At 38.4% G+C, this 27,352-nt stretch overlaps 1 protein-coding gene across 1 annotated transcript; it reads right to left on the bottom strand.

Moving 5' to 3' along the window:
- Positions 1–1,801: 1,801 nt before the first annotated feature.
- Positions 1,802–25,980, bottom strand: LOC138902816 (uncharacterized). The gene is made up of 3 exons (XM_070190717.1): positions 25,689–25,980; positions 25,313–25,580; positions 1,802–1,814 (listed from the first exon to the last, which is right to left on the bottom strand). The coding sequence occupies exons 1-3, from the start codon at positions 25,978–25,980 to the stop codon at positions 1,802–1,804; spliced, it is 573 nt and encodes a 190-aa protein (XP_070046818.1).
- Between the last annotated feature and the right edge of the window lie 1,372 nt (positions 25,981–27,352).

The raw sequence follows: 27,352 nt of genomic DNA, 5'->3' as shown, positions 1-27,352 counted from the left end.
AAATTACAAAGAAGGCATTGGTTGCGTGGGACAAAGTCTGCTTACCCAAAGCTGTGGGTGGCCTTAACTTCACCAACTTAAAGATTTGGAACAAAGTAGCAATAGAAAAGACTTGCTGGGACTTACAACACAAACATGATAAATTATGGATTCGATGGATTCACAAATATTGCATCAAAGGGCAGCAGATTACTAACATTCCAATACCACAGTAAGCTTGTTGGATGGTGAGGAAAGTGATAGAGGCTAAAGAGATACTGGAAAACAGACACTTTGAACAATCACACAAAAGAAGCTTGATCAGACAAATCTACCTATATTTTCTTGGTGACTATAGCTGAGTGGAATGGAAGAGCTTAATGTTCAACAATGCAGCAAGACCAAAAGCAAGATTCACAATGTGGCTAATGCTGCAGGAAAGATTGCTGACTTGTGATAGACTAAGCAAATGGGGGATTACTGTAGATACTCAATGTGTGCTTTGCTTAATGCATGAGGAAACGAGAGATCATCTGTTTATGCAGTGTGAATACACAAAGCCTATCTGGAACAAGCTATGTCAATGGATACAGAAACAATACTTGGGAGCTCTGGATTGGCAACAGTTCACACAATGGGCAATTCAATGCTCTAGAGGGAAATCCCAACGGGCACAAATGTTCAAAGTTGTGTATGCAGAAGCAGTTCATCAAATATTAATTGAAAGGAACATACGAATCTTTGAACAAAAAAATCGAGTGTGGGAGCAGATTGCGAAGAAAGTAGCCTATGTTTGTAGTGATCGAGTAACTCCTAAGAACAAGTCTTTTTTGCATAGTTTGTGTTTCTAGGGAGTAGAGTATGACCTTTGTCCTGAGATTTGATAGCAAGCTCTGTTAGCTTTGCTATGGTTTTGTAATTGATTCTTGGTGATTAATAAAATAAGTAAGTTACCAAAAAAAAAAGGATTTATATGAGGTAAAATTTAATTAATTTTAAAGTCTCCCTATTAGTAGTTCAAATAGAGAAAGATTTAGTAAGCAAAATTTTAGTTTATTTCAAATTCCTAAATATTAAATAAATAATTTGATTACGATTTTATCCAATCTAACATCTATTTTTAAAAGGTGAAAAAGTAAACGGTATATTTTTAAGGGGTTTCGTATTTTGAATATAGTACTAGCTTTATACGCATTGCGCGTGTATCCTATATTAACGAGGATAATTTTTTTAAAACAGTATAAATAATATTCAAAGCATGTGTTAAGTTTAATATAAATATTAGGTAAAAATGCAAATTACCCAAAATGATAAAAATTGATCATGCTTAGGAACACTCAAGTGATTCTTCCTCTTACGGAGTACGTGGTTCAACTCATGCTAACTCATTGTAATATGATTCAAGAATTGCATTTTTTAGTTAAGATCCAACTCATCATAATAAGATTCAAGAGCTGCAATTTATTTTCACCAAAAACTTAATATTCAGGAATTGCATTTTTTTGGTAATATTCAAGAATTGCATTTACAAATGTTTCTTGCTTTAACAAGCTACGCGCGAAACTCACAATTTTTATCACAGACCATCCAATAATCTTGAAATAGTTTCACCGCTTTATATCTCCTCTAATCTTCAATATACCTTGTTGAGAAACTTTGTAATTATGTTTTTGTACATTAATTTAATTTATAAGAGTACTTTTGTAATTGGCATATATATATATATATATATATATATATATATATATATATATATATATATATATATATATCCTTCAACTTTACATTTATCAAGATGTGAAAGGACAATATTTGAATGACCCTAAACACTATACCTAAAAAACACAATGAAGCTCATTAAGATTTATATTAACAGCAATATATATAGTGGCAAAAAAGCCAAGACATCAGCGACTTTCTCCCAAATTATAATTTACTCCTAGTATATTAAAGGAAACCTGAAAGTGTTTTTAGACAGATAAGGTTAGCAAGAAAACAACAAAAAACTTGAAGGATTTTACAATTTACTAGTTTTTGGGTTTGCACTTCTTAGACATGCGTAACTGAAAGGACTCAGCACTAAGGCAAAAGAAAATTCGTTTGGCAGCTACCTGTATAAAAAATGAAGGCAAATGATTAGGGAACTCTTAAATTGCAAATACATTGATGCCTAATGCACCTTACATAAATTTAAAAGACAGTAAAAAATAACTGCAAAAGACAATTAAACAAGGTGTAAAATTCTAGTTACTTCTCAATTGATAAAACGATAGTCCTAATTCTTTTGAAAATATATGTTTGCTTGGATGTATTTTCGGTGGAAAAGGAGTATAGTAAGGTGTTTTGTTAATGAAATGTAACGATTCGATCGGTCGTTTTGTTTATTTGCGTCCTGTTTTCCCTTTTGATGCTTCACACATATGTAATTTAGGTTTTATGACTTGCGGGGTTAATTAGTTTCGTTCCTAGAAGATTTCAGGTTGATTTAGACCCTTTGGCTCTTGGCTTAGAAGCCTACATTGATTATGTTGATCAATATTTGACTTTTGTGAAAACGACCCCAAAGCGGTATTTTGATTACTCCGATAGATTCGTATCATGATTTTGGACTTGGGTGTATGTCCGGAATCGAATTCCGAAGTCCGAAGGTTGATTTGTGTTGTTTTGCCAAAAATTGACAATTTGAGGTTTAGAAGTTTGGCCGTAGGTTGACTTTTGGTTATCGGGTTCGGAATTCGGTTTGGGACTTGGAATAGGTCTGTTATGCTATTTAGAACAAGTATGCAAATTTTGGTGTCATTTAGAATTAAATTGATAGTATTCGGACGTTTGGTTGCAATTCTAGAAGTTCTTGAACCTTACTTTAAAATTCATATGTTTTGGTGTCCGATTCGCAGTTCTAGATGTTACTTTTGTATTTTGACTGCGCGAGCAAGTTCGTATGATATTTTTGTACTTGTGTGGATGTTTGGTTTGGAGCCCCAAGGGCTCTAATGAGTTTCGGACGTGTCGCAGAATGGTTTGGACTAAAATTGATCTGCTGGTGTGCTGATGCCTCTGGTGTCGCATTTGCGAATACCAACGTCGCAATTGCGACCTTAGTAGGGGGATCTCAGGTGTCGTAACTGCGATACCTGGGTCGCCATTGCGAATCGAGTCAGGATTGTGTAGGCTTGCATTTTCGACAAAAGTGTCGCATTTGTGATGAGGACAGGCTTCGTAAATGTGAAGCTAATGTTGCATTTGCGACTTTCTCTTAGGCTGTCAGTGGCCGCATTTGCGAGGATTTCTTCGCAATTATGAGGGTTCGCAATTACGAACCCATGTCGCAATTGCGACAACTGCAAGTCTGAAGGGCTAGAAACTCGGGATTTAGTCTCATTTCTCACATTTTAGAACCCTAGACTCGGTAGGAGGCGATTTGGAGAGGGAATTTTCATCTACAAACATTGGGTAAGTGATTCTAAATAATTTTCAACTATATTTCATAAATATATCTTAGATTTAACATTAAATTTATATGAATCAAAAAGGAAAAATTGGAAAATTTTGTCAAGTTTTTGAAAACTGAAGAATTGAGTTTTGAGAGTCAATTTGGACTCGGATTTAAAAACTAATCACATATATGGATTCATGGGGTTATGAGTAGTCGGGATCTACCCCTGGACCTGAGTTTTGACCGGACGAGCCCGGGGTTGACTTTTGTTGACTTTTTGGGAATTTTGTAAATATCAAAATTTTATCTATTGTAATTATTTTCCGTTGCATTGATTGATGATATTAAATCAATTTTTGCTTACATTTGAGCCGTGTGGAGGCGAATCTTAAGGGAAAAGCTATTTTCAATGGTTGAGTTGGCCTAGTTGAGGTAAGTATCTTGCCAACTTTATGGGAGGGGGGGGACTACTCCTTAGGATTCGTGTACGTAAGGTGACGAGTGGGTACATGGGTTATATATGGTAATTGACCTCTTTAGGTTATTTAGACTCTTTTCATGCCTTTAATTTAATTGTCATAATATGTTATATCCCTCATTGTTAATCAACTATTACATGTGTTAAACTACCCTTACATGCTTTATTTGACATTGTTAACACTTATCCTAGTTCTTACTTCTGATTTTGCTCTTACATTGTTAACACTTAAACTACACTTATCCTAGTTTCGTTCCTAGAAGATTTCAGGTTGATTTAGACCCTTTGGCTCTTGGCTTAGAAGCCTACGTTGATTATGCTGACCAATATTTGACTTTTGTAAAAACGAACCCAAAGCGGTATTTTAATGACTCCGATAGATTCGTATTGTGATTTTGGACTTGGGTGTATGTCCGAATCGAATTCCGAAGTCCGAAGGTTGATTTGTGTTGTTTTGCCAAAACTTGACAATTTGAGGTTTAGAAGTTTAACCGTAGGTTGACTTTTGGTTATCGGGTTCGGAATTCGGTTTGGGACTTGGAATAGGTCTGTTATGCTATTTAGAACAAGTATGGAAATTTTGGTGTCATTTAGAATTAAATTGATAGTATTCGGACGTTTGGTTGCAATTCTAGAAGTTCTTGAACCTTACTTTGAAATTCATACGTTTTGGTATCGATTCGTAATTCTAGATGTTACTTTTGTATTTTGACCGCGCGAGCAAGTTCGTATGATATTTTTGTACTTGTGTGGATGTTTAGTTTGGAGCCCCAAGGGCTCTGATGAGTTTCGGACATGTCGCAGAATGGTTTGGACTAAAATTGATCTGCTGGTGTGCTGATGCCTCTGGTGTCGCATTTGCGAACACCAGTGTCGCAATTGCGACCATAGTAGGGGGATCTCAGGTGTCGTAACTGCGATACCTGGGTCGCCATTGCGAATATAGTCAGGATTGTGTAGGCTTGCATTTTCGACAAAAGTGTCGCATTTGTGATTAGGACAGGCTTCGTAAATGTGAAGCTAATGTCGCATTTGCGACTTTCTCTTAGGCTGTCAGTGGCCGCATTTGCGAGGACGAACCCATGTCGCAATTGCGACAACTGCAAGTCTGAAGGGCTGGAAACTCGGGATTTAGTCTCATTTCTCACATTTTAGAACCCTAGACTCGGTAGGAGGCGATTTGGAGAGGGGATTTTCATCTACAAACATTGGGTAAGTGATTCTAAATAATTTTCAACTATATTTCATGAATATATCTTAGATTTAACATTAAATTTATATGAATCAAAAAGGAAAAATTGGGAAATTTTGTCAAGTTTTTGAAAACTGAAGAATTGAGTTTTGAGAGTCAATTTAGACTCAGATTTGAAAACTAATCACATATATGGATTCATGGGGTTATGAGTAGTCGGGATCTACCCCTGGACCCGGGTTTTGACCGGACGAGCCCGGGGTTGACTTTTGTTGACTTTTTGGGAATTTTGTAAATATCAAAATTTTATCTATTGTAATTATTTTCCGTTGCATTGATTGATGATATTAAATCAATTTTTGCTTACATTTGAGCCGTGTGGAGGCGAATCTTAAGGGAAAAGCTATTTTCAATGGTTGAGTTGGCCTAGTTGAGGTAAGTATCTTGCCTAACTTTATGGGGGGGAGGGGGAGGGGGGACTACTCCTTAGGATTCGTGTACGTAAGGTGACGAGTGGGTACATGGGTTATATGTGGTAATTGACCTGTTTAGGTTATTTAGACTCTTTCCATACCTTTAATTTAATTGTCGTAACATATTATATCCCTCATTGTTAATCAACTATTACATGTGTTAAACTACCCTTACATGCTTTATTTGACATTGTTAACACTTATCCTAGCTCTTGTCATTTTGCTCTTACATGCTACCCTTACATGCTTCATGTTGTACCTCTTACTTGTTATTTTTCTCTTATATGCTTTAGTTGAAGTTATTGCCTTCCTTATTGCCTTGTTGCATCTTTAATTGTTGACTTACTTTTACTTGAAATTGTTATTTCGTGAAATATCTTCTTGTTGAGTTATTGGTGTTGAAATTGTTAAAGCCGTTATCACATTGAGTTGAAGTTGTTAATTGTTGAGATATCTTTCATATTGAGCAATTCACATTCATTTTGTTATTATTGAGATTCTTTTGCACATTGTGGTTGAGCCATGTGCTATTTGTAGTAGAAACATTTATATTGTTGATTTTTGGCAAGTTGTGGCATATGGACACTTGTGGTGCGAGTTATTATTGTGTTGTGATATTGATGCGCATGTGGAGGTATAAATACAGGGGTTAATGTGCATGCAACGACATAAGGTGGGATTTATGTGTGTGTTGCTAGTAAGGGAATTACTTGAAGTCACGCGGCGATATAAGGTGGGCTAAAGTGGTGTAGCTATTTCGGAAAAAATATTTTTAAAACTATCTAAATGTAAGTCTCACGCGGCGGTATAAGGAAAGATTGTGATTGAAATTGTGAAATGTGAATACGAGGCGGTACCTCGGTTGTGATTCTTGTTGTGCATTTCATATTAAAAAGAGTTTTTGGTTGAACAGTTCTTGTTGCTTTTATTTTTCCTTGTCTTATCAGTTTTGTTCGTATTTGACTATTTGTAGTTCTCATTATTTGCTTCCTTCTTGTTATCTTTATGCTTACAATTCTGTCATTAATTTACGTTATTAAATTGCTTTGTTATCATTCATTCCTTCGCTTTCCATTACTTCTCGTTATTATATTCTTGTTATGTTTATCATGTCCTAGTAGGTGTCTTGACCTGGCCTCGTCACTACTCTACTATGCTTTGTGGTGTACTCATACTACACTTTTGTACATTTTTGTGCGGATCCAGGTACGTCTGCCCGTGCTGGACGCTAGAGATTTATTGACTAGCTGCTTTCGGAGATTTCAAGGTATACCTGCTCGGCGTCCGCATGCCTCAGAATCACCTTCTATTTTTGGATATTCTATATTTCTTGTTTTAAAATTGTATTGTATTACGAGACAATTAGTATCTTCTTGTAGAGCTTATGACTCTGTTCCACCAGGTTTTGGGGAAGTGTTGACTATTGTACTGTTGAGTATTATTATAATAGTGTAATGGTTTAATATGAGGTTTTAGTATTTTTTTTGCAATTTCTCTATGCATGTTAGGCTTACCTAGTATTAGAGACTAGGTGCTCTCAAGACATCCTAAGGTGGGAAATTGGGGTCGTGACATAAAATTAAACTATTTAGTAGCTCCTTATATTTTTAGGTGTAATGATTACATGGTGATCATGCCCAACTCTAGTCCTGCAAAGGATAAGTGGCCGCTGCAAATATAATTTGGTATAAGAGTCCGGAGTCAAATCCCATAGAGAACAAAGGCTTAACTACAGCTATTCGCTATTATTAACAAGACAAGTTTGAACAATTTTCTAAATTATAAAGATTGAGATTTTTATTTTAACTAATCAATTAACAAATAATAAAAAGCTGCAAAATTATCAACTAACGGCAATGAAATTGGAGACAAGATTAAGGAGGCCTAGAGTTATGTTCTCCAATTGTCGGAATCTTTCCTGCCACGTCTTCTATAATTTTGCCTAAGCATTCTCTACTGATCGTGAGCACTTCAGGTGTCACAATTCTCTTTCGAGTAACTACATCAATTTATTATACATATTCTTCTGAACTACGCTAGTTGGCACTATCTTACCGCTCACCATGACCACGTCAAGGCTTTGTTATTCCTAAACTCACCTTTGAACCCGTCGTATTGATTCCTCATGTACATTAGGAGTGACGTTATTCAAAAACTACCTAAATATGTACCCTTTCCCAAGCAATACATAATAAATAGGCACAGTTAATTGGTGGTCATTCAATCAACTAAAATAAGTATGTAGTTGAGCAAGTAAGGCAATTCAGAGGCTAAATTATATTAAACATAACAAAAAGTCATTCTCCAAAGAGGTTCCATCAAACCCTAGATATAACAGTTTAGCTACGCATAACCATACTAACAATCATGATAATATTTGAAAGCATTAAACTATAGATTAAGGAAGAATGGACAAAAAAGTCTTATGATTCATTGCTTCCAAATGTTCCCGTGAACTTTTGCCTCTCCAATAATGTCACCATCCCCCTCTCCCCCCTAAACAAAAGTAGATTTAAAACATCTTTTATACATTTTAGGGTCGTGTAGGGTCGAAACAACCAAGTCCTAGTCGAATAGGAATAAATTCTCGGTTAAGCGCCACGGGAGGCACCTGATGCCAAGTTGGGCGCCAAACTTTTTTCACTTTTTTGCTCTGCTACCTTTGGTTTTTTGAAAAGGGCTAGGCTCCAAACTGGACGCCAAAGTCATACTCCCTCCAAATTCTTCTATTTTGGCTTCAATTTGCGCGTACTCTTTTCAAATCATTCGATAAACTCCTACACACATAAATACCAAAATTAAGCTCGAGTGACAAATATTAACGCTAAAGTTGACAAGATCGAGGCAAAATGTAAGGCAAATTATATGCAAAAATATAGATTTTTAGCCAAACATCACCACTCCACACTTAAGCTCTTGCTCATCCTTGAGCAACCTAACACTTTGCTAACCCACCAACGCCACATAAGACATCATACAATCGGAGGAATATTTAGAAATTAAACACACTACATCCATGACCGTGGTTGATACCAACAATTAAGCCATTGCATAGGTATTCATGCACTTCCCAACTTTCACATGCCAAAATATAAGTGAACAATTTAGAACATTCAAACAACTTGTCCAGAACCAACCAACCTCAAAGAACGATTCCTTTCCAATAAGAACTCTTAACCCGTGCAGTCACCCAACAAGAGAAATTTGATAACATCATATATCCATCATGAAATCATGTGCCCTTACCAAAGAATAATAAACAATATAGTCCACACATTCAAATTAAGAGTTTTAAATGTGTGCAAGGACATCATGAATAGAAATAAGTCGCTCACTCTCACAAAGAAATTTATGTACATCTCGAGGTCGAACCATAGACTTGCCCGTAATGTATGTCTTTACTAATTTTAAGTACCCAAAGTCTAGGATCAATGACGTCTTTCCGTATTATAATGTAGGCTAAGGGACATGTAGGATATATTTTAGGTATAATAACTAACCCTCCTAAGCACTTTAATACACGACATTTAGCTTTCAAATGCACACTCTTCATGAAAATTCAAGCAAAGCTACTGTAAAGACCCGATCGGTCATTTTGAGCTCTAGCATGTCGTTCAAAATTTTGAGGCCTTGAGCAGCTTCACTTTATGTATTATGACTTGCACGCATAGTTGGTTTTGATTTTCATGAAGTTCGGAGCTGATTTGGAAAAATAATCCTAAATTCGGAAGCTTTAAGTTGAAAGAGATGACCAAAGTCTGACTTTTGAGTAAAGGACCTCGGAATCAGGATTTGAAGGTTTCAATAGGTTAATATGATGATTTTGGACTTGGGTGCATGTTCGGGTTGAGTATTGGATGGTCCAGGAGCGTTTCGGTGCTTAATGTGAAAAGTTAGCATTTTGAAGGTTTTAGAATTTCCTAAGTTTGATAAGAAGTGAACTTTGGTGTTATTGATGTTCGTTTGGGATTTCGAGCCTTGGAATAGGTTCGTATTTTGATTTGCAACTTGCACATAAAATTTTGCGCCATTTTGAAATATTTAAGTGTGATTCGGATGCATTCAGCAAAGTTTGAATGTTTGAAAGTTAAGAGAAACTTTGATCGTCGATTCATGGTTTAGATGTTATTCGTGGAGTTTCGAGCCTTTGGATAAGTTTGGATAAGGTATTGTCACTTGTTGGTGTGATTGGACAGAGTTCCGGAGGCCTCGGGTGTGTTTTGGGGTGGTTTCAGATAATTTTTTCTTATCTTGCAACGCCTAATGCTGGTTTTGGTGTTGTCCTTCACGAATGCAATGGGGAGCAGCGATCGCGAAATATGATTTTGAGCTAGTGGAAATTTTTTCTATGCGTTCGTGATAGGTTCATTGCGTTTGCGAAGGTCTGAGCAGTGGTTCTACGCGTTCGTGTTATAGGTGTCGCGTTCGTGAAGGAGATTGAGCTAGAGATCATTTGTTCTTCACGTTCGCGATAAGAGAGTCGTATTCGCGAAGGGTTGCCCGATAGAGCATCGTGTTTGCGAGCCCTATCTCGCATTTGCGTGCCCTGTCTCGCATTTGCGAAGAAGAAGTTTGAGGTTGGAGCTGGTTGTGCTTCGCGAACGTGAGGGGCAAGCCACGTTCGTGAGGAAGGATTGTCTGGGCAGAATGCTTTTTATTTCGGGACTTAGCCCATTTCTCTCACATTTTCACTTGGTTGGGCGATATTTGGAGCCCTTTGAGGGGAAAGTTTTATCATATATCATGAGGTAAGATATTTCCACTTGTTGTAAATTAAATACAAGGATTCTATATGGATTTAAACATGGAATTTTGTACAAATTGTGGGATTTTTGAAGAAAAACCTACAATTTGTATTTTTGGATTTTGACCACGAAATTGGATATGGAATTAGGAATAAATTTATGTATTTGAGTTCGTGGTGTTATGGGTAATGCTGTCTTCGAGAATTTTTGGAATCCCGGCACGTGGGCCTCTTGTTGACTTTTCGACCGGAGATTGGTTTTGTAATAAATTATTAAATTATGAGTATTGGAGTATATTTTGATTGGTTTGCATGTTGTTTCATTAATTTCTATTCGTTTGGTATCGGTTCGAGATGTTAGAGAGGCGTTAGAGCCAGTTATCAGAATTCGAAGTGAGGTAAGTCTTTTGTCTAAGCTTGCGAGGGGAAAACTACCATGTTGGTGTTGTATTTGTTATGTAATACATGTTGTGGGGGCTACGCACGTCTGAGGTGACGAGTGTCCGTGCGTGTGCTACAATTCTTGATTATGTTCGGGTAGATTTAGACTCACGCCATGCCTTAATTGTAATATTTGAGTTATTCTTGCATGTTTAATTGCTTTACTTTATGATTTTGCGTGAGACTTGACTTGCGTAAAGTATCTGATTTACGATTTGTGATAGATTGTGAGCTACTTGAGTAGTAGTAGAGATTACATTTTCTTTTATGAATTTCTACCATGTTTAATGTGATTGTCCGAAAGTTCTTGAATTTCACAACTCACACATATACTCATGAGTGGGGCCAGTGACCCGTCAAATCTTCACTATTCCTATGGGATCGGGATAAATGACTCGGCAGTATCATTATGGGATCGGGTCATTCACCTCGACAATATATTTGAGATGTATCCATGGATAGGGACGTACGACCTCGGCAGTATATGTAAACGACTATTATGGGATTGGGCCGTACGCCACGATAGGAATTCATGCCTTTACTCTTATGGGATCGGGCCCCTCACCTCGGCATAATCGTGCCTGAATTCATGCCTGAATTGAGATGTGACCGTTGATCTGGTGTTGACCATTACGTATTCCACTTGAGGAAGTATCCGGTATTTGAGGACTTTGTGTTTACTGTTCAGTTGAGGATCGTATTATGTACCTATATCTCTTTTCACCATTTACTTACCATGCTTCATACCTATCTACTTTTTACTGTACTTGATTTATTGGACCACTAAGTGTCCATGTCGACCCATCGTCACTACTTCTCCGGGGTTAGGCTATATACTTACTAGGTATGCATTGATTTACGTACCCATGCTACACTTATGCACTGATTGTGCAGGTACTGAGACAGGTATATTTGGTGGTCATTTGGTCGTATAGACGCAGTTGCTGAGGAGACTTATGGTGAGCTTCTCCTTATGTTACGATCCGCAACACACGAAGTCCCCATCTTACCTATTTATTGTATTCCGTCTATTTTCTATTTCAAAAAGTTGTGTAACAGTACTATATATTCTAATAGATTCTCATGCACTTGTTGTACCGGGGTTTGGGGATTTAGATTTTTGGTCGTGTTGTATTCTGTGTAATGTCAAGTTTGTATTTCGACCACATTCGGACATTTAAAATAATAACTTCTATACTTTTTGTGTAAATTAACAAACTTTCACTCTTTAATTCTTTAATTGTTTTGAAATGCATTTTTGATTTAATTGACGCACTGACTAGTTTTTGGCTTGCCTAACAATGACATAGGGCGCCATCACAACTTATAGTGGGATTTGGGTCGTGGCAGCATGGTATCAGAGTAGTAGGTTCACTTAGGTCTCACGAGTCATGAGCAAGTCTATTAGAGTCTTGCGGATCGGTATGGAGATATCTGTACTTATCTTCGAGAGGCTACAGGACTATTAGGAGAACTTCCCTTTTCTTGATTCCTTGTCGTGCGATTTTATTTCGTTGAGGCTTATACCTCCAGTTCCTTCCTACTTATTTGTTCGCGATGTCGAGCATTCGATATCAGTTTGGCACCGATGAGTTATGAAGATGCTACAGACGTGCTACAGGATGTTTTCCCAGCATATACATGCAAACTATTATCGTCGCCTTATGGAGAAGTGTTCTGTCATTTCAGCCTAGTGTTAGTGTTGCCTAAGGTTTGAGGTTATGCACAATGTATTGTGATTTTCATGTGTTGTTAGCATGCAGTGCTGGTGTAAATGGTAGGGTGCTTACTTATGTGTTGCGGTAGTGAATGCTTCTAGAGAGTGCTTGTTCGATTCGTGATTGGAGGATTCAGTGTTTAATTCCAGCGAGATGAGGGAATTGGACTATAGATGTCCAGGCATTGGTTGTTAGAGTTATGAGATTAGTTATATCTGGACTTGGTGGAATTCTCGTTTATGTTGTGGTGTCATCGTCCTTGTTTGAATGCATTAGGCTCGTTAGCATGGTGGTCTTCATTTGTTTGCCTTTGAGGGCACGGGGTTGCGGAATGGTACCTAATAATCAGTTATCACAGGTGGTGGTGTGTGGCGGCTTCAGGGTTGAATCAGTGTTTCTTGTATTGACGACTAGAGAAAGACGGTCATAAGGAGGCTTAGAGTTCATGGAAATCTATTTATTCGAATGCTACAGAAATTTATCGTGATTTGGAGTGGCAAGACCGGAAGCAGATGATGAGAAGCGACATGGTTGGATATGTATGGCGGTGGTTGAATTGTTAGCATGTCAAGTATGAACATCAGAGGTCTAGTAGTTGCTTAGGAAGATGGTTTAACTGGAGTGGGAGTGGCAGCGTGTCATATGGATACTGTGGTAGGATATCCATATGCTTTGAGAAAGTTTAGAGCGATTTGGGGTCGTGGTGGACAAATGACTAAGTCTATGTATTTCGTTTAGAGTGGTGGCTTCTGTACTCAGGAAGTTTGAATGTGACGAAAAGAGTTTTCTTGGAAGTTTGAGGAATATGGGTGCTTGATTAATGTTTTGGGATGCTATTAGACTTTGAGTTTCAAACGTTTTATTGGGCCTTCAGTTGATGTTAATGGGAAATGAACATACACTTAATTTGGTGGACGAGTATGGGATTATGAAGGATTTACTAGCTTTGTGGTGGTTGTCTAGGGCAATGTCGTTGGAGGATGTCGATATGAGGATGCACTGGTGGGCTATCTCTTGTGTGAAGGTTAGGGGTTGCATGACTTCTGATGAAGTTCCTATAAAGAGTTCTGCCTTATATAAAATGGGATGCATGTTCTACGATGTGGGCTTGGATCACGTGAAGAAGATGGTGCGACTATCAAGAGGTTGAGTGTGCGTTTGGGGTTGGTAATTCGGGGCATGCCACAATTAGTGCAACAAGAGCTTGTGAGAATTTGGCTGAGTAACTGTGTGAGATCATGGTAAGTCATTGTGGGTTCTGGATTTATGTGATTGTGGCTCAAAGCTAAATGGGAGTAGCCTAGCGTCTATGATTTGGGTCACGTGGTTACGTGCCTTTGTAGTTTCTTGTTATCAGTACGTTGGTGGATTAGTTATGACTAAGGGAAGAAAACAACAGGGGAAATTTGAACAAGGGATTTGGTAGATGGGTACTACTTGTATCTTTATTGACACATGAAGATTGCAGAATGACTCAACTCCTATACTTCTAGGAGATGTGATGTACAATAGGAAAGGATTCATCCGGTTTCTTCTTTGGAGTGTTCATGTGCTAACAGAGTACTAGTTGTTTGGTTATATAATCGAGACTAGATTAGAGTGGGCAAATCTCAATAATGGTTCTAGTGGATTCGAAATTTAAGGTGTGGTGCTTAAGGATATTCGGGTTCGTCATGTGGCTTAGGATTGGGTTTCGAGAACAGTGTGAAGGGTACTTGGAGTATTTCTGTGTTATCATCGGGTCTGTGGTGCAGTGTTAGAGAAATGGGAGATATGCCTTCGAATTCACAGAGGATCTAATCAGAATGGGTGTATCAGATGGAGATACTATTAAGTGCATGAGGAGAGTATAAAGTGGCTTATGGGAATTGAGGCGAGGCGGTCTTGCGATTTGGGGTCGCTGGGGATAAGTGTTAATTAGGATCCATAGTGTGCTGGTAAAGAGAGAGATGTTACCTTGTAGGCAAGTCAAAGGGAAATCAGAAGAAGATAAATCAGTCTAGTAGTGGTTTGGATCGGCATGGTTAAGGAAATGATTGGTTTGTTCGGTGTGGTAAGGCTATACAGGTGTTTCATGCCTATACTTGCGGGCTTGGCAGTCTCCGTAATTTGATTGATTTTGAGGTATTTGATACTGTTGGTTTTGTTGTGTGTAAATGGGTCGCAAAGGAATTATGGCTATTTGGGCCATGACTTGAGGTTCGTGTCTTCTACGGTTATGGGAAGTTGGTTGAGTATTGCGACTTTCCTTCCGAAATGAGTTAAGCGAAAGGTTCTATCCGGTGAAGTGTTTATTCCACCGGTAGTTTAGTATTTTTGATGGGGTTCTGCACTCTCACGTAATAGCATAATAGGTGCAGTGAGCGGTGTGGAATTAAAATTGAAGGATCAAGGTTGCGATTTAGTTTTACTGGGATGTCATGAGCTCGGAGGAGCGGGGAAGGATTTCAACTATTTAGAGTATGCTGGCGCTATTTTAGTGTCTCTTAAGAATGGTGTTCAGTGGAACAGGCATTGTGTATTGAATTGGGGATTCTTGATTTGCATTACAGAAATAGTATGGGTGGTAGCCATGGATGTACAGATTTTGCTACCTGGTACGGAAGGTCATGGGAGTATCTTCTGAGGGATGATTGTATAAGTGCAACGTGTCAGTCATTTATGTGGTAGATATTGAAATCAGGTATGAAAATTCCGGTACTATCGCTAATTGGATAGTTTATGTCTGAGAGACGCCTTGTCCCTTAGTTGGGGACAGTGGAAGTTTGTTCTTGTTTTGACGATTGATCGTATGTGTCAGGGATAGGGTCATTGTGGATCTTTGGAAGGTTATTGACCTATTTGGGAATGATCGAAATCGGCTTTGAGGTCCGTGGGTAGGCCTAATGAGAATGTATATTTTATACCAAATCATATATGCTTATTCAGCGTAGCATTACTTATGGATAGGTCTTAGGGTGTGGTGGATGTTATTCCTGCCTTCGTCTATTTCAGGCGCTACTCTTTTATGCCATGTAGGTGTGAGACGACTTGATTATTCACACGCGTGTTGTGATCCTATGTAGTTTGTGGTGTTATATGAGCAAAAATGTCTCTCGAGATACTGGTTGTCTATTACACCTTAGTCATGCGTGGCCTTTTGTTGCACATGATGCTATTCGTCTCCCTAGGGTTGGGTCTATGCACCTTGCGTGCTGGTGGTTGATATATGTGTGTTTAGCATGTATGAGCATTTTGGCTCAATGAGTATTTCCTTATTAATTGTTGTGTGTAGATCGGGTGACACGCCTCCACGGGTAGGATGTTTGGATCAGGTTGCACGCCGCAACGGTACCATGTGTGGATCGGGTTACATCCCGCAACAGTGAGATGTTGAGTTGAGTTCCTTATACTTATTTCTTGTGTTTTGCTTCTCATCTCTAAGTTAGGTTCATAGCGTTTCACGTGGTTGTTTTATTCGTTACGAGGGATGGATAGTTCTGTACTCGGACTCTCTTTTACTTATTAGTTATGTTCGAGTTCTGGCTAATTGGTGCATTCATGATGTTGTATGATAGTTTAGACGGTATTTTAGGTGGCATACTGGCCGAGTAGCTTGTACTGGGTGCGACGAGGTTGTTAGACCTGAATAAATATTATAGGGAAAATGCCACTAATCAGTTCAGAATGAGGCAATGGTTCTTGTCAAGCAGAAAGACTCCATGAGTTATTGATTGGGCAGGCGGTTATGATTTTCTACACATCTCTTCATTGTTGCAGTATTACGAGGGTCGGAACAAGGCTTATATGTGTTATGAGATATATTACGGGCATCATGTTCGTGAGTTTGCAGCTATCATGGTTGGATGATGTTATGACGGGCATACGAATAATGCAATACATTGTGTGATTTCAGCATGGGTGCATGATCATGTTTTGGTACAGCGTGTTGCGGTTGATACGACGTACGTATGTTATAATCGGACCTTATAGAGAATTTTGGATGTTGGAATTTTGTTCTAAGGCTTGTGGGCTAAGGTACCAGGAGGGATCATGAGTTTTGGTTAAACTAATGTGTGCATTTGGGTTTCGGTGGCACGAGTAGGTACACAGGGTGTTATACAGTGATTTCGACGACTTTAGAACAGTTCTTGGCACGCTCGAGGTCGAACATATGTTTAAGTGTTAGAGAATGTAACGACCCAGCGGTCGTTTTGAGATTTAGCACGTCGTTCGGTGGTTTGAGGCCGTAAACAGCTTCACTCTATTTATTATGACTTGCACGCGTGCTTGATTTCGATTTTCAAGAAGTTCGAAGTTGATTTGGAAGAATAATCCTCAATTCGGAAGCTTTAAGCCGAACGAGTATAACAAGGTCTGTAAACGACCCCGAAATCGGGATTTGAAGGTTCCAAAAGGTTTGTATAATGATTTTGGATTTGTGCGTATGTTCAAATTGAGTATCGGATGGTCCGAGAGCATTTCAGTGCTTGTTGTGGAAAGTTATCATTTTGCAGGTTTTATAATTTCCTAAGTTTGATATGAAGTGGACTTTGGTGTTACTGATGTCCGCTTGGGATTCCGAGCCTTGGAATAGGTTCGTATTGTGATTTGTGGCTTGCACATAAAATTTGGCGTCATCTCGAAATGTTTAAGTGATATTCAGACGCGTTTGACGAAGTTTTAATGTTTGAAAGTTAATAAAAGGTTTTGATCGTCGATTTGTGGTTTTGATGTTATTCGTAGTTTTTCAAGCCTTTGGATAAGTTTGGATAAGGTATTGGGACTTGTTGGTGTGATTGGAAGGGGTCCCAGGGGCCTCGGTTGGGCTTCGGAGTGGTATCAGGTCATTTTTCCTTGTCTTGCAACTCCTGGCGCTGGTTCTAGTGTTGTTCTTTGCGAATGCGGTGGGGAGCACGCATTCGGGAAGAAGGATTTTGAGCTGGTGGAAATTTGTTCTACGCGCTTGTGATATAGGTGTTGCGTTCGCGAAGTGTCGCCCAGTAGAGCATCGCATTGGCGAGTCTTGTCTCGCATTCACGAAGAATAAGTTTGAAGCTGGATCTGGTGGTGCTTTGCGAATGCGAGGGATATGCCGCGTTCGCGAAGAAGGATAGTCTAGCAGAATGCTTTTTATTTCAGGACTTAGCCCATTTCTCTCATATTTCACTTGGTTAGACGATTTTCGGAACTCTTTGTGGGGAGATTTTCATCATCTATCATGAGGTAAGTTATTCCCACTTGTTGGAAGTTAAATACAAGTATCATATATGGACTTAAATATGGAATTTTATAGAAATTGTGAGATTTTTGAAGAAAAACCTAAAATTTATATTTTTGGATTTTGACCATGAAATTGGACATGGAATTAGTAATAAATTATATATTTGACTTCATGGTGTTATGGGTAATGTTGTCTTCGAGAAATTTTGAAATCCGGGAACGTAGGCCCGTGGTTGACTTTGTTGACTTTTTGACCGGAGTTGGAAATTGTTAAATTATGAGTATTGGAGTATATTTTGATTGTTATACACGTTGTTTGATTAGTTTCAGATCCTTTGGAATCGGTTGGAGGTGTCAGAGAGGCGTTGGAGACGGTTATCGGAATTCAGAGCGAGGTAGTCTCTTGTCTAACCTTGTGAGAGGGAAACTACCCCGTAGGTGTTGTATTTGTTATGTTCTACATGTTGTGGCGGCTAAGCACGTATGAGGTAATGAGGCTAGAACTCCCGATTAGGTCCGGGTAGATTTAGACTCACGCCATGCCTTAATTGTAATATCTAAGTTATTCTCGCCTGTTTAATTGCTTTACTTTATTTTTTTGCCTGAGACTAGACTTGTGTAAAGTATCAGATTTCCGATTTGTGATAGATGGTGAGCTACTTGAGTAGCAGTAGAGATTACACTTCCTTTTACAGATTTCTCCCATGTTGAACGTATTTGTCCAAAAGTTCTTGAATTTCACAACTCACACATACATTCGTGAGTGGGGCCAGTGACCCGTCAAATCTTCACTATTCCTATGGGATCGGGCTGAACGCTTGAGCAATATCATTATGTGATCGGGTCGTTCGTCTCAGCAGTATATTTGAGATGCATCCACGCATCTGGCTGTACGACCTTGGCAATGTATGTACACAACTATTATGGGATCGGACCGTACGCCACAGTAGGAATTCGTGCCTTTACTCTTATGGGATCGGGCCGCTTGCCTCGGCAGAATCGTGCGAAATATTTTATAAGGAGTCAGCATACTTATGAGTTTTCCTGACTTGAGATATGACTGTTGAACGGGTGTTGACCATTACGTATTCCATTTGAGGATGTATCCGGTATTTGAGGACTTGGTGTTTACTGTTCAGTTGAGGATCGTATTGTGTACCTATATCTGTTTTCACTGTCTACTTACCATGCTTCATACCAGTCTACTTTTAACTGTACTTGATTTACTGGACCACAAATAAGTGTCGATGTCGACCCCTCGTTACTACTTCTTCGGGGTTATGTTAGATATTTACTCGTACGCGTTAATTTACGTACTTATGCTACACTTCTGCACTGATTGTGCAGGTACTGAGACAGATATATTTGGTGGTCATTTGGGCGTGTCGGTGCAGTTGCTGAGGAGACTTGTGGTGAGGTTCTCCTTATGTTACGATCAGAAGCACGTGGAGTCCCCGTCTTACCCATTTATTGTATTTCGTTTATTTTCTATTTCAGACAGTTGTGTAATAGTACTATATATTATAGTAGATTCTTATGCACTTGTGACACCGGATTTTTGGAATTTAGATTTTTGCTCGTGTTGTATTCTGTATAATTTCGGGTTTATATTTCGACCACATTCGAACATTTAAAATAATAACTTTTATACTTTTTATGAAAACGAACGAACTTTCACTCTTTAATTCTTTAATTATTTTAAAATGTATTTTGGATTTAATATTGACGCATTGACTAGTTGTTGGCTTGCCTAACGACGGCGTTGGGCGCTATCACAACCTATAGTGGGATTTGGGACATGATAGCTACGAAACGATATACAATTTGGCCCGTCTTCTTTAGGAACATCTATATATTTACTAGCCCAGATTAAGAATAATAGGAAGAGTACTTTCAATTTTCCATTTATCTTCTCTTTTTGTATTTTCTTTGTTGTTCTTTTTCTTCTTTTCTTTTTTTTTTCTTCAACACTCTTCATAAATTTAGTTTGCCCGTCTAATGATCCTTCACAACGTACGTGCACCTTTTGGCCTTTCTGTGGTTCCACTCAAATGCTACCCCAACTATCACCTTATTCTTCAAGCGACTTAAGTGCTTTCAAAGATAAAGGTTAAACAAATTTCAATTAAGATCAAAATGGGATTCTACTTGTAATGTGGCACCAAAGAAAAGGTTTATAGGCTCAAATGAGATATATAAGGATAATTTTATTTATGGCGACATAAAAGCTCAATGGACAATCCAAGAAACGCCTACATCATCTCCTAGACTTACAAAGCTTACTTTATTTCTCTTTGATTAACAAACGAACAAGTTCTAGACTAATATAGGATAACACATAATATAATGAAGACCTCACATCACACAATGCACATGACCCCATTCGGGACGGTTCCTTTCTAACTCTCGGGTTAAAGCCAATAAACACATTGTCAAGAAATATTAAGCAATAAGCATTACATGAACAATGAGTCAAGAATCACAAACATGATGTTCAATCTATTTACGGCATCAAATTTCATAAAACAATGTTGGGAAGGTAATTCGCATGCTAAGGCCTAATTGTGCTAGCATAAAACAGGTCAAAAGGCACATAGGAGCACTCCAGTCTTCTTCTTTCAATCCTATTCTAAAAGGCAAACATACCCGGTTCAAGCTACATCCCTTGAAAAAGAATCGTTGACCAAAAAAAAAATAAGGGATATTATTATCTACCTACGACTAACTAAAAAAGAAAATATTTCTAGATTTTTTCATTGGACCTTAATCCCTCAAGAAAGTTGTCCTTGAGATTCATCGTCAGGATAGGTCAAAAAATAATTATGATATTTTTGAATTTTGTTTTCTTTCAGTTAAACTAACGAAACTAAAATATCATAGAAATTCACTTGGAAAATCTCCTCATCCCATACTTAAATGTGTGCATTATACCCAATGCACACCAGAAATAATAATCAGGATAAAAGAAACTCCCTGGAGGGCCAAAGGCCGAAGCATTAGCAGGTCATGGGGTACTCAGACTTCTCCCGGGCATAGTCCTTTATGCGGGTAACCCACACTTAGTTCCAACCACCTGGCTTGATGTGGCATCCTTCCAATGTCTTTACTTCCCATTCTCCTATAAATTCAAAATTTATATTACAAAAAATAACACAATAATAAAGGTAAACAAATAAAAAAAAAACAAAGTAAGCAGTAAAGTTGTGTTGTCCCCCCCCCCCCCCAACAAGTGCCTTAGTTAAGGTCATGACACGATGTTGTCACGACCCCACTTTACCACCTTAGGATGTCGCGATGGCACCTAGTATCTAAGACTAGGTAAGCCTAACATTTATTGATAGCTTAACATAAATAACAAACTAAAAAAATTAAATAAACCGATAATGCTCATAATAACTCCAAAACAGAACATCAGTAACATAATCCCTAAAATCGGTGGAACTGAGTCATAAACTCTACAGAATGTACTGAACTCTCTAATACAACATTGTTTGATGATAGGATAATCAGTGGTAAAAGAAATAGCAGAAGGTGACTCTGAGACCTGTGAGCGTCGAGCAGGTATACCTTGAAGTCTCCGAAAATAACTGTACGATCACTAGCGTCCGACATGAGCAGATGTACCTAGATCTGCAAAAAAAGTACAGAAGCGTAGGATGAGCACACCACAACGGTACCCAGTAAGTATTAAGTCTAACCTCGGTAGAGTAGTGTCGGGGCCAGGTCAAGACACCTACTAGGATAAGAAAACTAAATAGAGCATAGTATAGTTTACTAATGGGAAGCAAGGAAATAATGACAATAAAGTAGTACCATAATGTAAGCTAACAACAGAAATTAAGGCGGTAAAAGCAACCAGAAGTGAACACATCATGAGAACAACAAGTAATCAAATACAATTAAGACAACGAAGAAAACAACAAGAATTTTTCAACCAACAAGCCTTTTAAACATAGAATGTACAACAATAATCACAACCGAGGTACCACACCTCATAACCTCATTTCACAATTCACAATCACAACTTTTTCTTATATCACCGCGTGAGCCTTACATTTAGATTTTTGAATTTTGTTTTTCGAAATAGCTACACGCACTTTAGCCCCCTTATGTCGCCGTGTGGCTTCAAGTAATTCCCTTACTAGCAACACGCACATAAATCTTACCTTATGTCGCCGCATGCACATCAACCCCTATCCTTATATCACTGCATGCGCATCAATATTACAACACAATAACATCTCGCACCATACGTTCCCATATGCCACAGCTTTCCAAAATCACAATAATAATGTTAACAGAACACATAGCCCATGACTCAACCACAATGTGTAGAAAAATCTCAAATTAACAAAATGAATGAGAAATACTCAACAAAGGAAGATATATCAATAACTAACAACTTCAACCTCAATGTGTTAATATCTTTCACGACTTCAACTCAATAACCCAAATGATGGTTTTTCCACGAAATGACAATTTCCAATTTAAATGTACAACATAATCTTAACAATGAAAGAGATAGTATGAAATGGTAAGTATATCTAAATGCATGAGAATAACTTAACACGATAAGACATCATGTAATCACAACTCCAAATAAGAATAACTCGACAATAAAAGAGGTAACATGACAATAAGAGAGGAAACAACATCAATTAAAGCATATAAGAGCAAGTTTGACAACAAAAGATAGAACATATGTTGACAACATCAAGTAAAGCATATAAGAGTACTTTAACAAGGGAAGATATAACATGATATGAAAATATTAATTAAATGCATGAAAGTGCCTGAGAGTCTAAACCGGTAAAAATACTACATATAAGCTCGTGTACAAATTTGCCACCTCGTGTATACGTCTTCCATATAATTCAAATAACACAATTAACCTAAATCCTAAGGGGTAGTTTTTTCACACAACGTTAAGCAAGATACTTACCTCAAGTAAGCTAAATCAATCCACTAATAAGATCTTCCCGCGTAAATCTAACTCCGGACGGCTCGAATCTAGTCAAATAACTTAATAACATAAATACAAGCCATATGAAGCAATTTTGGATAATAAAATTTCAATCTTTAAAGAAAATCAAAAAGTCAATTCCAGGCACGTACCTCGAAACCTGACCAAACTTATAAATTCCGAACTCCCATTCCAATACGAGTCCAACCATACTAAAATTATCCAATTCCGACTTCAAAACCTCAATTTGTGATTTATGAAAGTTTTTAAAAAAATCCAAAGATGAAATCATGAATAATGAACAAATCTAACTCGAAAACACTTACCCCGATCCAAACCTTGAAGATCCCCTCCAAAATCGCCCAAAACCGAGCTCTCTAACTCAAAAAGTGGGAAATGAAATAAAACCCTCGATCTAGCCTATTTCTGCCCAGCAATTGCCGCATCTGCGGAAAAATCATCATAGATGCGGCCCCTCATTGACTCTGGAAATTCCTTTTCTGCGAAACAATACGCACATCTGCGCATTGTTTATGCGGAAAAACGATCGCACCTGTGGTCTCTTGCCAACAGTACAATTCCGCATCTTCGGAGAAACAACCACTTCTACGATGGCGCAGCTGCGCAAACCTATCTGCACATGTGGTCTCAGATCACCTAGCCGCATCTCGCATATGTGGCCAATGGGCCGCACCTGCGGCCATACCCTCGCAGGTGCGGTAACACTAGAACACAGCATGCATAAAATATACTCCAAGTCTCCAATAGGTCCGAACTCAACCCGATACACACACGGGGACCCCAGGACCCCGTCCGAACATACCATCAAGTCCCAAAACACAATACGAACCTACTAGAGGCTTTAAATCACATCAAACAATATCAAATCTATGGATTGCACCCCAATTCATGCCTATTGAACCAATGATCATTCCACTTCTAAAACTAATGCCGAATCATATCAAATCAACTCCGAATGAGCTCAAAGTTTGCATGCAAGTCTCAAATGACACAACGGACATATACAAACTCTCAGAATCACAATCCGAGTCCGATATCAATAAAATCAACCCTCCGTCAAACCTATCAACCTTCAAACCTTGAACTTTCCAACTTTTGCCAAAAGCACCAAGTTAACCTACGGACCTCTGAATCGACATTCGGACATACGCCCAAGTCTAAAATCACCATACAAAGCTATCGAAACCATCAAAATACCATTCCAGAGTCGTCTACACATATGCTTGCACTTATGCTTCCAACCTTGGGACTAAGTGTCCCTATTCACTTTGCAACTCACCCAAAACCAAATCAACTACCCCGACAAGTCATATAACCATAAATGAACATAGAAGAGGCAATAAATAGGGGAACGGTGCTACAATACTCAAAATGACCGATCGGGTGGTTATGTTTTCCCCCTTTTAAAACAAATGTTTGTCCTCGAATGAGTATAAAGACATACCTGAAGTGCTGAAAAGGTGAGGATAATGGGTACATATATCATGCTCGGTCTCCCAAGTCACCTCCTCGACTGGTTGACCACTCCATTGAACCTTCACTGAAGCAATGTTCTTTGACCTCAACTTTCGGACCTGCATGTCCAAAATGGCCACCAAATCCTTGTCCTATTGGACTGGGCTAAAATGTAATACATGGGACGGATCACCGTAAAACTTTCGAAGCATGGAAACATGGAACACCAGGTGAACTGCCGATAAGTTGGGTGGCAATGCAAGTTTATAGGCCACCTCCCCCTTCCCGAACCTCATCACACCCTTCATAGGTGAAACTCGAAGCAAAACCCTCTATACAACCATAAATGCTACATCATGAGCTCTCCGATCAGTATAACTCTTATGTCTAGACTATGTTGTATGCAGTCAATCTTGAATCAACATGACTTTCTCCATGGCATCCTTAACCAGATTAGTGCCCAACAACCTAGCCTCCCCCGACTCAAACCAACCAATTGGAGAATGACACCGCCTACCATATAAGGCCTCATACGGAGCCATATGAATACTCGATTGGTATCTGTTGTTGTAGGCAAACTTTGCAAGATATAGAAACTGATCCCATGAACCTCCAAAATCCATAACACAAGCACATATCATGTCCTCCAAGATCGGAATGGTATGCTCGGATTGCCCGTCCATTTGGGGTTGAAATGCTATAATCAACTCAACCCGTGTGCCTAACTCATGATGTACGGCTCTCCAGAAATAAGATGTAAACTGCGTGCCTCGATCGGAGATAATGGACACCGGCACATCATGGAGACGAACAATCTCACGGATATAAATCTGGGCCAGCTACTCTGAAGAGTAGGTAGTCACAACCGGAATGAAGTGTGATGACTTGGTGAGAAGAGTAGGTAGTAAAATTTCATCTAAGTCCGCGGGAGGCCGACAATGAAATCTATGGTAACACGCTCCCATGCTCCATTACACTCTTGAATCCTTTTCAGCTGTAGCTTCTACCTCTTGCCATTTACATGACTGTGAAAAATCTAGTGTTCTTGTCTCCTTCAGTGAACCATGTCATACCAGCCTTCTGCTTCCAATACTGCTCATCAATACTTAGGTAACTCTTTAATTAAGCTTGAGCTTTTTGTAAAACAATTCTATTCTCCATAGTTGGATCTTCTTCCAATAGCATCTCCTTCACCCTTACAATATCTTACCTGATTTCAAGTTGCTTGAAAATATATCCATAGATATCCTTGCTCCATTTAGAAAATGCATCCTTCACCCTCTTCAATTTCTGTTTGAACGTGAGTAAAGGATCACTAAGGAAGTCTGCAAACCAATTCTGCCTCACAACCTCTTTAAAATTCTCATGCTTAGTCCAAAAGTTTAAGAACTTAAAAGGCTTAATATAATTAGACATTAATTCAACACAACTCATCAGCAAAGGAGCATGATCTGAGCCAGTTCTAATGAGGTGTTCAACTTCAATAGTAGGAAACAAATTATGGAAAGGAAAGTTCACAAGGATTCTATCCAACCTCTTGGAAATACATTCTACATTTGGCTTTCCATTCCACTAAGTGAAGGGACTGCCCTTGTAGCCTAGATCAAACAACCCACTTGAATTCACAAAAAAATCAAAGTCTTCATACTCAGGAGGATGGACTGGACGCCCACCTATCTTCTCATCTTCATGAAGCAACATATTAAAATCTCCACCTACCATCCAAGGAAACTCCATATCACTTGCAAGACAATAAAGATTATCCCACAACTCCAATCTCTCCAAAGAAGAACATTTAGCATATACAAAAGTACACATAATGTATTGCCCAATGTAATGATGATACAATTTGATAGTAACTTGCTGATGAGAGTCCATCACTAGCCCCCATACTACTGTTGCATAAAAAAAACCCAGATCTTCCCATTTATTATAAGGCCCCGTTAAAAATTTTCTAATGATTTAATATTTTAAAGTACGCCAACGGTATTTGGGAATAACGTGATAGAGTATTGAAGGAGACCCATGGGATAAAACCACATTATTTCGAAATAAAAGTTATATGTTTAAGGTGTGTTGAAACATACTAAGGAGTTTTGTGAATGGAAAGAATTCGTGTGGAACAAGTATGATACATTAAGTGGAAAGGATGTCTCAATTCACACAATATCCTACTTCAAACGCATACTGCTACCAAACTATAACGACATATGAGGTGATATATCTATCAAAGTAAAGCCCTTTGAGTCTAATTTCTAACGCTTCAAACCATTCGTCATTTGGACATTCCTAGAGGGAGAAGTGAATATTCATCAAAATTGCTCTTCAACTCTCACTTAAAACCTTGAAGATTATCAAGAGAGGCACCTAGGTTTTCCTCCTAAGAGGTAAGATTCTACACCCTAACCCTCAATTTCGGATTTTGTCTAGAATTGGGTAATTAGCAAGATAATTTTGAGCACGAGAGTTGTTTATTTTACATGCATGTGTTATCAAAGGGTGTAGGAAGATTTTTGAGCTAAAAATGGTAAAGATTGGGTTGTTGAATGATGGAATCCTCCATAAAAGGACCTTGAAACCTTGATGCACACCTAGTGTTTGATAATATGCTCAAATGAGCTAAAATCATGTTCATCTTCATAATCTTGGTCCAACTTGTTATATTTCTAAAATAGATCGAAGTTGCTAAGAATTTCGAAATATTTTAGAGATTGTGGTATGTATGGCTAAACCCCCTTCTTCCTAGAATCGGATCCCACAGTGTTCATGTAATTAAAGTAAGACCTCGATCATTATTGAATTGGCTATTCCTAATGTGGTTGTGTCGAAGGATATATGTTCAATATTTATTCTAAATGCTTTATCATGTCACCTTGCCATTTAAGGACATGTTCAAAATGTGAAATATGTGTTAGAAATGTTAAGACTTCATGTCAAGATCGAAATAAGGGTTGTTATGCCAAATTGTATGAAAAGCCTCTATGTGCCTAAGATTCCCAAATTGTTGTGTTATGTGAACTTAATGTCTTGAACGGGAAGCCTTATTGTTGTTGATAGTGATTATAATAATGATATTTGAATGTGGAAAAAGGGGACTGGAATTATGAAATACGGCCAAGTGCCAAGAATGATTTTGTAATCGTGATCACTAGTGCCAATGAATCGAAAGAATATAAAAGAATTATGATGTGAGATAATTGCAATTGTGGTTATGGTTGATGTCTCAAGTGAGATGGCCTAGCCGATCCGG

This window comes from Nicotiana tomentosiformis, chromosome 12 (assembly GCF_000390325.3).
Source record: "Nicotiana tomentosiformis chromosome 12, ASM39032v3, whole genome shotgun sequence".
NCBI lineage: Eukaryota > Viridiplantae > Streptophyta > Magnoliopsida > Solanales > Solanaceae > Nicotiana > Nicotiana tomentosiformis.
The sequence above is the reverse complement of the archived record's forward strand: the minus strand, read 5'-3'. Positions and strand labels throughout refer to the sequence as shown.